Source organism: Vicia villosa, linkage group LG3, assembly GCF_029867415.1.
Source record: "Vicia villosa cultivar HV-30 ecotype Madison, WI linkage group LG3, Vvil1.0, whole genome shotgun sequence".
Taxonomy (NCBI): Eukaryota; Viridiplantae; Streptophyta; class Magnoliopsida; order Fabales; family Fabaceae; genus Vicia; species Vicia villosa.
The window spans coordinates 197,024,685-197,039,322 of NC_081182.1; the positions used below are offsets into that span (position 1 = coordinate 197,024,685).

General features: G+C 27.5%; 1 protein-coding gene across 1 annotated transcript; it reads left to right on the forward strand.

The window, feature by feature from the left end:
- Positions 1 to 11,423: 11,423 nt before the first annotated feature.
- LOC131659675 (uncharacterized) lies at positions 11,424 to 12,899 on the forward strand. Its single transcript, XM_058928832.1, has 2 exons — positions 11,424 to 12,331; positions 12,443 to 12,899. Exons 1-2 carry the CDS (start codon positions 11,424 to 11,426, stop codon positions 12,897 to 12,899), a joined length of 1,365 nt encoding a protein of 454 aa, XP_058784815.1.
- The last annotated feature ends 1,739 nt before the right edge of the window (positions 12,900 to 14,638 follow it).

Consider the following 14,638-nt stretch of genomic DNA (forward strand, 5'->3'; position numbering starts at 1 on the left):
CCGACGAAGAGCACCAATTCGAAGCCGCCGCCGATGTTGGCGCCTCCAAGACCTATCCTCAGCAGGCCGGTACCATTCGCAAGAACGGGTACATCGTCATCAAGGTAAGTTTTTTCCTATTAAATTTTAATATTTTTCATGTCACAATAGACCAGTGGAGTCACACACGTTTTTTTTTAACTTGAGATTTGTTTCAGAATTAGGTTTCACCTCTATCTATAAATTAGATGTTATTTTTCTGAGATTTGTTTGTTTCTCCTCCATGTATCAATTAAATATGTTTAGTGAGATTTGTTTGTTTTTCCTCCATCTATAAATTAAATTTTTGTCTTGGTCTAAGATTTGTTTCCATCTATAAATTAAATATTTTTAGCGAGAGATTTGTTCCATCTATCAATTAAATATTTTTATTTTGTTTCAGAGTTTGAGAATAAATAGTTTGTCCTTCCTCAACCAAACCAGAATTCATCAGTTTTGAATTTCAACACAAGATAGCTTTAAAAAGTGCAAGCCATCAATTTCGATGATTTCAACACAAGATAGCAAGCGATTTAGGGTTAGCAAGCCATCGATGATGATTTCAAGACAAGATAGGCTTAGTGAGCTTCCTGACTCAATTCTCTCTCACATTCATCATCAGGTTGGTTGGTTTTATACATCATTTTATTTCATTATTTTTTTTTTCTTTTTTAAATCTTAACTCATTCTGTTTTTTACTTCAACATTGTCTAGGAAATAGAAAATCAGGAGGGAATCTTTGCGATGAATCAGAAGCACATAAAGGAGATGAATAATCAGGTGGACGATGTAGGCTTAAGTATGTATTTGCTTTGATGCATGTCTTTTGTTTTTTTAACTGATATGATTTACAGCCTGTTTGAACTGATGAGTTACGGGATTTTATATTGCAGGTTTGGATTTTATATGACATGATATGAAGTGCAAGATGTTGTGATAAATGCAAAGGGATGATTCATCAGGTCGCGACATCTGATGGAAAGCAGAGTTTGCAAAATAACACGGGAGATTTGAAGTTGAAGCCAAGTTTTATATAATGTAGTTCTATCGTTTTTCTTTTATGTGTGTTTAAAGAAATGTCATAAAAATCAGTAGAATTGTTTCTTTTGAAATTAAGCATGTGACTATTAAGACATTTATATTTTAATATTTTTTTATACTTAGAATATAAGATATCGTTATTGTTTATCATGCAGAAAATTGCCAGAGAAATTGATGTTATACTTACTACTAAGTAGTTGTTTATAAAGGGTGTTGTGTTTATTTAACTATTGATATTGAGTGGAAAATGTTATGTTTTAGATGTTATAGGTGATGGGAGTTGGTCCGGAGTCTGTGGATGATGAAGGCAAAATAAACATTTATCCATTACACTCTGGAATACAGTTCGGTTCTGACTATATTGCTTTGAGAGCCTCATATAACAGTCATTTTTTTCTTAGTATGAGGCTTGAAATAGTTAATTGCTTCTATATTCTTTGCACAATTTACATTACATATGTTGTACCTGTTTGTTTTGCATTATTGTTATTGGCTTTTCACCTTTGTAGGTGAGACTATAAACTTATTTGAATTTGTTGTAGATTAAATATAGTAATCCATAAGTTAAAAAATAATTTATTTAATAAAATAAAATAGATAATTTATTGTTATTAATACCATTAATAAACCTTTAACATTAAATTGAATATGAACTTGAAGTCAAAGGAAAATGGTTCAAAAGATGTGTGACGTTTAGAGACACACATTATCTATTTAAATTTAAATAAATAATAGTCATACTGAATATTGAAATAAAACATTGGTATTTAAGTCGTTGAATAATTAAAAGGTATAAAATGATTCAGTTTTTTGGAAAATTGATTCTTTTTTTTTTTGGAAAATTAAAAGACATTAGGTGTGTCATTAAAGTTGCACATTCAAAAGATATAAAATGCTTTAATTTTCATTGATAGTAGATTTGATTCAATAAAAGAAATTAATTATGTGATGAAACGTATCCATTCCAAATAAATTAATCATATTTTTTTCTATTTTATAGTATAATTAAGTATTATTTGTTAGATTAAAATATGTTATCTTTTAATAATGATATACGGGTTTCTCTATAAAATGATTATATTTTAATAAGCAAAATTTAAATAGATAACAATTATTTAATAAATAGAATAAAATTTAAAAATTGAAACGTTCACGACATTAATAGCATTATTGTAATAAAATAATATAAAAGAAATTCTAATTTTAAATTTAAATAAACAATAATTATCCAATAAATTATAATTCCAAAAATATGAACTGTTTTAATTTTGAAAATCGAAACGTTTAATCATTATTATGACACAAATCAGACTTTATGATATTTAATTATTATTATTGAATTTGAAATGTTCAATCACTTTATGTCTCTTGATTATATTGTAAATTAAATTAATATTGATCTGACATTTAATGTAGGATGGTATGTCAGCTCTTTATTGGTTGTTTTTTATTTTGTTATATATTATTATTATTATTATTATTATTATTATTATTATTATTATTATTATTTTTATTATATTTTGTATTGAAAGAAGCATCTACTATTAATACCTAACCATATATAAACCCTAAACTATAGCTATTAAATGCCTATGTGAAAAAAATTATTTATTGGTTAACGTTATTTGATTGTCTTGGTTAACGTTATAAAATAGAAGATGTAAAGTGTAATAGTCAATTTTCAATAGAATAAAGTGTAACTTTTTATTTAGATTATATGTCACTCTCTATTTGTCAAAAAAAAAAATATCACCCTCTAAATTATTTGTAATATTTTGGTTAGTTGAGTTGTCATTGATAATGCCACTTTTATCTGGAAAACATAATTATCAGATTTTTTATTTTTTTGAATATTGTTATAATTATAGGAAGAAATAATTAAAAATCAGTTTTTAATTACTAATGGCATAACTATATTGAATTATGGGTAATGATAGTACTTTAAAAATTACTGGTGATAAAGTGTAGTAGTCAATTTTCAATAGAATAAAGTGTAACTTTTTATTTAGATTAAATGTCACTCTCTATTTGTCAAAAAAAAATATCACTCTCTAAATTATTTGTAATATTTTGGTTAGTTGAGTCGTCATTAATGTAATATTTTGGTTAGTTGAGTCGTCATTGATAATGCCACTTTTACGTGGAAACCATAATTATCAGACTTTTTATTTTTTTAATATTATTATAATTAAATAGGTATGAAATAATTAAAAGTCAGTTTTTAATTACTAATGACATAACTATATTGGACCAGGGGTAATGATACTACGTGTTCCAAATCTATTCATCAATTTTTTATAAAATTAAATAATATTTATTGATTATTATTATTATTAATGTATATCATCAAAACAATTTTTAGGATTTAAAAATGAAATAAATTTTATTTACGTGTTTTTTATCATCCTAACGTAATATAAGTGGATATATATATATATATATATATATATATATATATATATATATATATATATATATATATATATATATATATATATATATATATATATATTTTAAATTATATTTAAAATGTGTCAATAATTCATGAAGTTAAAGGCTATTGGAACAGACATACACGGATAAATGACTATTTAATTATCATAGCTATTAAAACTCAAGTTTATAACTTTTCATGTAAAATCAATTTCCGTTGCTCAATGCAATTAATTTGAAATGTCACACAAGAAGATGAAAAGTTTCTTAATGCAGATACAGAAACTCAAATTTTTTAGTTTTTCATTCAAAAGGTAGACTTTTTTAAATCTTAAATTCAATTAAATGATAATTATAATATTAAATGAAATTATTATTATTGAATTGATAACTAAATAATTTCTCATAATTATTAATTTAAAATTTATTTATAATATAACTAATTTGTTTATACTACTAATTTGTTATTTTATTTAATTTTTTTATTAAAATTAAAAGTTCTAACTTAAAATAAAATATATTTTGTAATCATTTAGATTATTAGAAAAGGTTAATAAAAACAAATCTAAATCAATAGAGATAAAATTTATAACTTTTTACTACAACTTATAACTTTTTTTATTCCAAAGTTAAATATTTAGATTTCCATTATAAAAATATAAGAATAAAAATTATTTTGTAATTATTTAATCCTTATTTGAGATAAAATTTATTTTTAAATTATTTAAACTTTTATAGAAAGGTTAATAAAAAAATAAATTTAATTGAGATTTTGTAATTTTTGTAAACTTATGAAATAACTAAAACTTCTCAGAATTTTTTCAAATTAACTTCATAATTCAATCATGTTAAAAATATGTTAATGGGTAGTCATGAAAATTTAACGATAAATGGTAATCATAAAAAATAATGATAAAAGATAAAAATTTATTAATATAGTCAATCTTATAAATTGAACAAACTACGATCGTTTTTGCATTTTAAATTTGAGATTTTATATTTATTACACTATCCAATGGAGACTACTTAATCTGACTATTTTAGATATATGAGAATAAATATATATTATTTACCATACATAGGTTTTAAATTTCTATTTTTTTTAATAATTGTACATATTCAATATCTAATTACTCTATTAACATATTCATTTTTTATTATTTATTTAATTTTTAAATATTTTAAGTATACATTAAACGTAGAAACTTTTAATATTTGACGGGAGATGTCATACATTTTAGGTTTGAAAAAAATGAGCTAACATCTCAAATAGATTTAATAAATTTTATTCTCTAACTATATTTAATTTCTTAATTAAAAATATATTTTTTAAACTTATAAAATTATATATTTTTTATATTATAATAATATACGTAGAAACTCTTAAGCATTTAACTGGAGTTGTTATACATTTTACGTTTGGGAAAATAAACTAATATCTCAAATAGGTTTAATTTAGAATTAACTCGTTTGGATTCAACTGGGGTTTCTTAACGCATCTGAATTGACGGGTAGATGTGAACGTATCTATGAGATACCAGTGATTGACGTTTCTTAACTCATCTGAATTGACGGGTAGATGTGAACGCATCTATGAGATACCAGTGATTGAAGGATCATTTTAATGTCTATCTTTTAACTATTTCTTTTGTTACTGTTTTATATATATATATATATATATATATATATATATATATATATATATATATATATATATATATATATATATATATATATATATATATATATATATATTGAAGTTATAAAATTAATTGACGGGTAGATGTGAATGTATCTATGAGATATCATTTATGGATTGAAATTACGTGAATATTTATGAACTGTAAAATAAGTTATATTATGTTTGATATTCCAAACACATGAATTAAATTTTGATAAATAATTATAATGTATAAACATATTAATGTTATCTAACTGAAAATATGATGTCATATTTAATAATTTAGTCATTGATACGTGTAATATGAATCCATATGTTTATTGTTTATACTTAAAGAGCTAAAAAAATTTTTATCTAACTGAAAATATGATGTCATATTTAATAATTTAGTCATTGATACGTGTAATATGAATCCATATGTTTATTGTTTATACTTAAAGAGCTAAAAAAATTTGATGTATTATTAGCTCTTTGTTAACTATTATGTTTTTGGGATTAACATTGACTAAAATTTGTTTGCATTTTGGTTAAATTTATATGATTGATTTATAAGTGATATTTGGATACATGTAATGTGAAACCTCGACCAGACCCGTGCGATAGCACGAGTTTCCTACTAGTTACATGAAAAATCATATATAATTTGAAGATCTGTATTACAAAACTATATATTGATGTTTTAGAATTGTATAACAACCACCCTAATAGGCATGACATTCTCAAGCTTTCATCAATCAAATAAAAGTTCACATGTTAGAGAGCCTCTTTTGGATAAAGATAATTCCTTTAATATTTGATCTTTTTCATTTATATCCATGGAGCTGACACTAGTAATTGTTATGATCTCGAGTACTTTTGAATTTTGTATAATATATGTTGCAAATAGGAGTTCACTTTCAGTACCTTTATAATCTCTAATACAAAATGTCTTGAGGTGTGATGAAAGGCATTGTGGAACAACTGGTTGTTCCTTTAAATATTTGTCAAACGAGTCAAATGGATCTCCAATTACACAATCCTGTAAACAATTTGACATGATTTTTTTTTGTAAGTGGGTAAAAATAGATATAAAAAATTATAATAAAATTATTTATATGAATACAGAAACTAAACCTGAATGGTAATATTCTGAAGTTTAGGGCAACAATTGAGCAATTGAATCCACCACAACACTTTTGAATTTCGGGGAAAGTTTCCTCCAATTTTATAGATAAGGTTAATATGAGTTAGTCGGTTAAATATGGGAAACGGGTCCTTAAGTGACAAGCCCTGCACGAGTTACACAAAAAAAATTAGTTAGATGCATATTTGCATGGCTGAGAGTTCTATACAAGAAAATAAAAACATTTTAGGTAGGGAATGGTATTCACACCGTAACTAAATGCAGGTTCTCAACCTCAGTAAGCATAGTAATTGGAAAATTGATATCACATATCCTTGCTGTCAACAAATTGGTGATGGGTAAGACCTTGGTGGTGGGTAAATAGTTTTTCACCAAAAAGTATATCATACGTGAATGTTAGGCATGCAATTCCTCTAGAAGGGGACAACTTGACAAAAGCTTGATAGGGTAATCATAACTGTCAAAACCTGAAGTGTCTTACAAGTAAAAATGCAAGGAGCTAATTCTATTTTTACGAGGTCGAGGGATAAAATTAAAAGCATGGTTTTAAATTGCGGCTGCGGATGTTGCGATTGCGGTCATTGCGCTTGTTGCGATGGACATTGCGGCCGTTGCGGCGTGAATTTTTAAAAGGAAGTGTTTGAAATATTATATTGAAAAACACTTAACGTAATGTTTTTTCATTATACAAGAAGTTAATTGAGTTTTAGACTTCTAATATATTGATTTTTGATGAAAATACTTAAGAAAACATGATTAAAATTGTCCGATGGGGTTCCTAATGCATCCGGAAACGAGACTTTAAAATCACACCGCAATTGCGGTCCGATGCGGTTGCGGAGACAACCGCATCCGCATTATTGCGGGTGCAATTGCGGTTGCGGACCGCAATTTAAAACCATGATTAAAAGAGAATTAAACGGCATATGAAGGTTGAGACTCTCCAATCTTCCTTGTTTAACAGCGTAGCTAACCGATTTATTCAGATCATTCAGATCGTATGGTGAAGATCTGTTCGCACATTTGAAGGTGAAAGACCGGATTGGTAGCGTAACATCACACGAAGATATGGCTGAAGACATAAAATTGGTAAAGGAATGAAAGTCTTGGACAGCATCATCGTCAAAGTATAGGATAGGGACTGAGAGCCAGACTGACTTCCATCTTTTAGAGAGAATATCTGTGGTAGCAGCCAGTTTTGTGGGAAGATATGACAGAATCTGACTGAGTAGAGAATTTGGTAATTCGCTAATTCTATCGGAAGCCATTGCTGCAATTTGTCTTCAATTCACTGAAAATAGGGTTTCTCAGATTCAGAGTATAGGAAGGGTAAGGGTTTCACAAAAAATAAAGAGGGTATCAGTGTTATATATAGGGAAATAATTGTTGCCCAACGTTAGAATCGCAAAAAATCAGTATCATATCATAAAATTAGCTCCTAAATTTAAATATATTAGATCAGATAATAATATAATAAAATTATAACCTATGTTTAAGTTATAAATTTTTTAGGCAAACTAAATTAGAGCCATAAGTTTTTGTTCTGACTTTCTATAGGGATAAGAATAAGTTGTTGTCTTTTTTTAATATAGACACAAGAATTAGTTTTTTTACTAATCTAAAATAAGAAACATGTACTTTAAATTGCCAAAATATCTAATTATTCAATATATATGTTTACTTTAGATTTTAATTAGATTTTGCTTATACTTCATTTGTTATAATTTTTATGAAAATTAGATATTTTGGCAATGTAAATTCAAGATTAGATAAATTACAGCTATAAAAGTAGGTTCGGTCCACCGGGTCTATGTTTTTGATAGGCTGGGACGGATCTGTCAAGCGAGATTCGAACTGACCCATTGAAAATAAAATTTTAAAATAATTTTAATTGATTTTGGAGAAAAAAGATTGAGTTAAGATATAATTGCATAAGTATATTTCAAGTGAAAAATAAAAGTTAAAGAGGATAAATATATATTTCAAGATAATATGATTAAAGAAATAGTTGTGAGATAAAGAGAAAATTTGATAGTATTGGAGATAATATTCAGTCTTTCTCTACTTTTATTATGAGAATAAGTAAGTTATATGAGAATGTGAGAATGAATCTGAACCATTAGATTTTAAAATAAATGGTGGAGATTAAGTGTCATTGATTTTTTCTCTCTCCACCATCATTTATTTTAATAATGGATGAGAGAGTAAGAAAAATTAACACATAATCTAAACCATCTACTATCTACTATTCTACTATCTACTCTACTATCTATCATATACTAATCAATTGACCAAACTTACTAATTTGTCCCTTGCTCAATTTGTATTTACAAGGGAAAAGGGACTTTTTCGTAATCAACAAAATACACATAAAATTTTCACCTTTTTCTACTACTTTTCCATTCTAGGTGACAAGTGTTCCTATTTAATTGGTCTAACTTTTTTATTTCAATTTTCCTCCAACTTGTCCGACCCCACTATATCCTCACCTTTCCTCTCTCTTCACGATTCAATTATCACTCCCTCTTCCCTCTTCTCAAACCCTAGAACACGCCTCCCCGCTGTCGCAAACCGTTGAAGCATAGAAGATGAATCAATTTTATGCACCAAAGCCGAAAAGCTTCATTCATTATCTTCAATCTCAGTTCTTTGCAAATCACCCCGCATGTATGTTGTTGATTCTCTCTTCAATTCCGCTTATTGATTTTTCGTTTTCTTTTTGTTTTAATTTCGATAAATCTGATTGCAGATATACACGAGAAGCATTAGATTTGCGCCTTCTTAGTTTAAGGTTTGACCTGAGACTGTATCGTTCTTTAATTTTTTTTCTCTCTGTAATGTTCTTCTCTATCATGGTTTTAAATTGCGGTTGCGGTTGCGGATGCGGCTGCGGGTGTTGCGATTGCGGTCATTGCAGTTGCTACGATACGCATTGCGGCTGTTGCGGTGTGAATTTTTATAGGGAATGTTTGAAATACAATGATATAAAAACACTTAATCTTAAGTTTTTTCAGTAAATTAAGTTTTAAAATTCTAATATATTGTTCTTTTGATAAAAATACTTGAAGAAACATGATTGAAAATGTCTGATGTGGTTTCAAATATAATTGGAGACGTAATTTGAAATCACACGGTAATTGCGGTCCGATGCAGTTGCGGAGGCAACCGCATCCGCAATATTGCGGGTGCAATTGCGGTTGCGGACCGCAATTTAAAACCATGTTCTCTATATTAATTTATCATGGTTTGTTGCTTCTTTAGTTTTGTGTTTTGTGTGTTGTTTATTTATCACATTGTGGGTTGATTTTACTTTGACATAACTCTGTGTTTGGTTTTGTGTTCTCCGTTCTTTTATCGCTCTTGCTTTATTGTTGTTTGTTTTGTTTTGTATTTTATGTTCTTTTATCATTGTGAGGAGTATTTGTTTGTTTTTGGAAGAGAATTTGGTTGTTAACCTAAACTGGGTTGATTAGATTGTTAGGTAAAGCTGATGCATCCCAACGTCAAGGTCAAGCATGGTATTTACAACCCTTTTGTTGTCTAGCCACCAGGGCGTCGAGAATCATCACCATCTTACTTGAAACCATCACCATCTTACTTAAATAGTGAAAATAGTGAGTTCATATCATACGATTAAATTGGGACATAAAAATTGTACCTAAATTTATTAGTTTAATGTATCATAAGAAATAATTAAATTTAAAGTGTACCTAAATTTATTAGTTTAATATATCATAAGAAATAATTAAATTCAAAGTGTACCTATGTATCATAATAAATAAATTATGAGAAAAGGGATGATGTACTGACAATCAATCACGACTATGTATCATACCAAGTCATACTGTTATTTTTAAATTAGATAGAAGACATGACAGCATGATATATATATTCTCATTGAATGACCGTGTAAAACTTTTTTACACTGTCAGTGCATCACCATCAAATCCATAAATTATTAAATTCAAAGTTAATAAATGTTAGGTCTATATATGACTAATCAATTTTATTTATTTATTTATTATTAAAAATGATAATGAATTTATTTCTTAATTTTCAATAAAATTAATAATTTATTTTATTTTTTTGAATAATATTCAATAGTCTGTGCGTGCGGACAACTAATTTTTCAATTTATGGATCATTACCAACATAATTAAATTACATGCAGGGGCGGTTCTATAGCCCGGCGAGCCCGGGCACGCGCCCGGGCTCAACCCCTATTTTCTTTGTATTTTCCCTAATTTAATAACCAATTTTTAAATGGAACCAAGGGAAAAATTAATAAAAATAAGGGTGTAAAAATTAAAACATATGAATACCCAATGGGCCAAACAGATCCAACCCAATCAATTATTTATGACTTAGAATAAAAATTAAAAAAAAAAACTATTCCGTACAGTCTGCTCCTCTCTTTATGTGACTATTCATATTTCTTTCTCCCCCTCTACTGTCACTTCACCGTTTCAACTTTCAATTCAAACAGCAAGTAGGAGCACGTTGGTTTGCAGCAACTAGCAGGAACAAGAACAAGTAATGTCTTTCTATTATTTTTTTCTTATTATAATAATTCTATTATTATATTATATATATTATATAGGTTATTCATACTTTATTAAATTTTTGTTCTTTAGATAGTTAGACTTACACGCAGTAGATTGTTTCAATTGGCAATTGCAATATAGGTTCTTTAGATAGTTACGCACAGGAGATTGTGCAATTGCAATATAGGTTCTTTAGATAGTTACACCGTACCGCAAATTATAATTGCAATTGCAGTATAGGATGTTCTTTAGATGTATTGCAAATGAATTATAAGTTTAAATTTTTATTATTTTTAAATTGTTTGTTCATTGAACTCATAAGACAATTTTAAATTATTATTAACTTATTATATATTTTTTATATCATAGTAAAATAGTTTAATTCTTTTTTAGAATCTAATACTTATATTTTAATTCTTTCAAAGGTTTTGGTTAATTTAATAGGTCATTCATAATAGTAAAATTCTCTTGTAATTTTTTTGTAAAGATCTATTTATTTTATTTAATTAGTCGGTCTTGTCTATTTGTGCGTTACAAATTATTTATCTAAAAATTCTTTTCACTGAATCATTAAATTTCAGAGATGAGGAGGTTTCTGGTTCCTAGAACAAGTATTGAGAAAGTGAATGTTAAGCAATCGGAAGCCGAAGTAGAAGAAACACCCCCTAATGTGGCCAACGAGTTTAATCCAAATGAGATTGTGCGTGATCCAGGATGTAGGAAACAAATTCACGAGTATGCTCCTGATATTCAAGACCAAGTGAGGAGGGCATATATATTGAAGGGTCCAACGCAACCAGATTTAGCAAGATTTCCTCGTACTCAATTTGGGAAGTCTTCAAGAGCATTTTGTAAAGCTTGGTATAAGAGTTATACATGGATTGAATACAGTGAGTCAAAGGATGCAACTTATTGTTTCTATTGCTTTCTCTTTAAGCCTCCCGGGAGGGCCGAACACTTTGGTTATGAAGTCTTCAACAAAGACGGATTTAAAGATTGGAAGCATGCATCTAAAGCCTTTAAAGATCATATTGGTAGTCATGATAGTAAGCACAACTCATGTATGAAGCACTATGATGATTATAATAATCAAAGACAAAGTGTGACAAGTATCTTTGCTAGAGCAACTAGGGAATCAGAAGAATTGTATAAGATCCGTTTGACTTGTTCTTTAGATTGTACTAGATATCTCATAGCACAAGGCATTGCTTTCCGTGGCCATGATGAAAGCTCTACTTCTCTAAACAAGGGAAATTTTAGAGAGATGGTGGATTGGGTAAAATCTAATGATGAAAAAGTAAGAGATGCTTTTGACCGTGGTCCAAAAAATTGCACAATGACTTCCGGTGACATTCAAAAGGAGCTTGCAATGTGTTGTGCACATGAAGTCACCAAGGTGATTATGGAAGAGCTTGGTGATAGACAATTCTCTGTGCTTATTGATGAGTCACGTGATATATCTGTCAAAGAACAAATGGCGGTGATGTTGAGGTTAGTACAATGAGCTTGTTATTGAAACTATTACAATTATTAACTTAAACTTTTTATTTCATTCAAATATAACATAGATGAATACATTTGAATTTTTATTTATCTTTCTAGGTTCTTGAACGACAAAGGGAAAGTTGTGGAACGATTTATTGCTCTACATCATGTCAAATATACTACATCTGAGGCACTAAAGGATGCTCTTTATGGTATTCTCGATCGCCACACGTTATCTATTTCAAGGATACGAGGGCAAGGATATGATGGGGCTTCAAATATGAGAGGTGAGTTTAATGGTTTACAAAGAAAGATTCTAGATGAAAACCCTTATGCTTTCTATGTCCATTGTTATGCTCACCGTTTGCAATTGGTGGTTGTGTCCGTTGCTAGTAGTTGCTCATCTATTCATGATTTCTTTGAGTACATCTCCTTGATTGTAACCACAACAAGTGCATATTGCAAGAGAAATGATGCTTTGAAGGAGGCACAACACCGAGAAATTTTGAATAGACTTGAGAGTGGTGAGATATCTCAAGGAAAGGGCTTGAGATATTATGACGGGCCATTATAACCACAATACAATATGTACTTTACATGAAACATTATGATAATAAAATGTTCAATATCACGGGCCATTATAACCACAATACAATATGTACTTTATTTTATAAATAAGTCTTCTAGAAGTAAATTTTTTATTTTCAAATGTCAATACTACCAATACCAATGAGTAAATTTTTGTTTATTATCATTAAAAATAGTATTTAATCTACTTTTTAATTTCAATAAAATTAAAAATATATTTTATCAAATTGAATAATACTGCATAGTCATTTAAACAACTAACTTTTTTATCTTACGGGTCACTATCAAATTATTACCTTTATTTAAAGATAAAATTCTTATTTTCAAATGTCAATTTTTTTTCTTTCTCCATACATGTTTTTTATTATTATTTAATATGATTGAGTTTATATAGTATTTATTTATTTTATAATTATGTAATTCTATTTAAATTCACATGTGTATCTAAATACATTATTTGTCAAATTTACCATTATATTTTATATAATAATATTATTTTTTTTGATATTTTGATTTCATAAATCTTTACCATATTACATGAAAGAATAAATTATAACCATTTGAATATGTATTAACAATAAAAATTGAACAATTTCAAAATTTAACATTTCAATTCATTATAATTTAGCTATTAAATTTCCATACAAAGTATAGATTCCCTTGCTCTTGATTACTTGACCTATCTTAAACCTTTTGTGTGGATCATTATTTTAACTTAAAACCTAATTTTCATATTATTAATATTTTATTAGTAATTTTTTTAAATTGATTAATTTCCATTTTACATATGCAATTTCGTCAAACTTCTTTACTTCACATTTTTCGTATCGTTCAAAAAATACTACACCATAAATAATGCACCCGTGCGACAACACGGGTCTCTGACTAGTTTATTTTAAAATCTAATGGTTCAGATTTATTCTCATATTCTCATATAAAAATGTCATTCTCATATATATATATATATATATATATATATATATATATATATATATATATATATATATATATATATATATATATATATATATATATATATATATATATATATATATATATATATATATATATATATATATATATATATATATATATATATATATATATATATATATATATATATATATATATATATATATATATATATATATATATATAGCTTTTATCCATTACATCCTTTTTATATATTCAAAACTATAATCTTGAAATAAAGGATTGACTGGCCCATCGAGCCACAGGGCCTATTAGCAATTGGGCTAGGCTCATTTTTTGTAGCCCATGAATAATCGGGCCGACTCACTTCAGTCGTTTTAAATCTTTTGCCCCCTTGGACGGGCCTAAGTGAACTTGGTCGGACTGGCCTATTTGACAGCTCTAGATAAGATACATGAAATTAGATATTTTGGCAATGTAAATTCAAGATTACATAAGATATGATTTGATTAAATTAAATTTTAAAACTATATCAAAATTTAAATATGTAATTAAGGGTCGGTTTATTTTAGCTTTAAAAAAATAAAAAATAAAAAAAATTATATTTTCAAAAATAGTTTACGTATAAGAAAATTTCAAAATATTTGTTCCTCTAAAACACGTTTGGATCACCTCCTAGAAGTTAATCCAGTAAGGTTGCAACTATTTACGTAAGACCTGAGTGTATATATGGATTCCTTAAGAGATTCGAGTTGCACGATAGTAGTATGCGTGAACTCAAGAATGAATGTC

Coding starts and splice junctions, on each gene's coding strand:
- LOC131659675 (XM_058928832.1), top strand. CDS start 11,424: ATGAGGAGGTTTCTGGTTCCTAGAACAAGTATTGAGAAAGTGAATGTT. Junction 12,332..12,442: donor CAAATGGCGGTGATGTTGAG/GTTAGTACAATG, acceptor TTATCTTTCTAG/GTTCTTGAACGACAAAGGGA.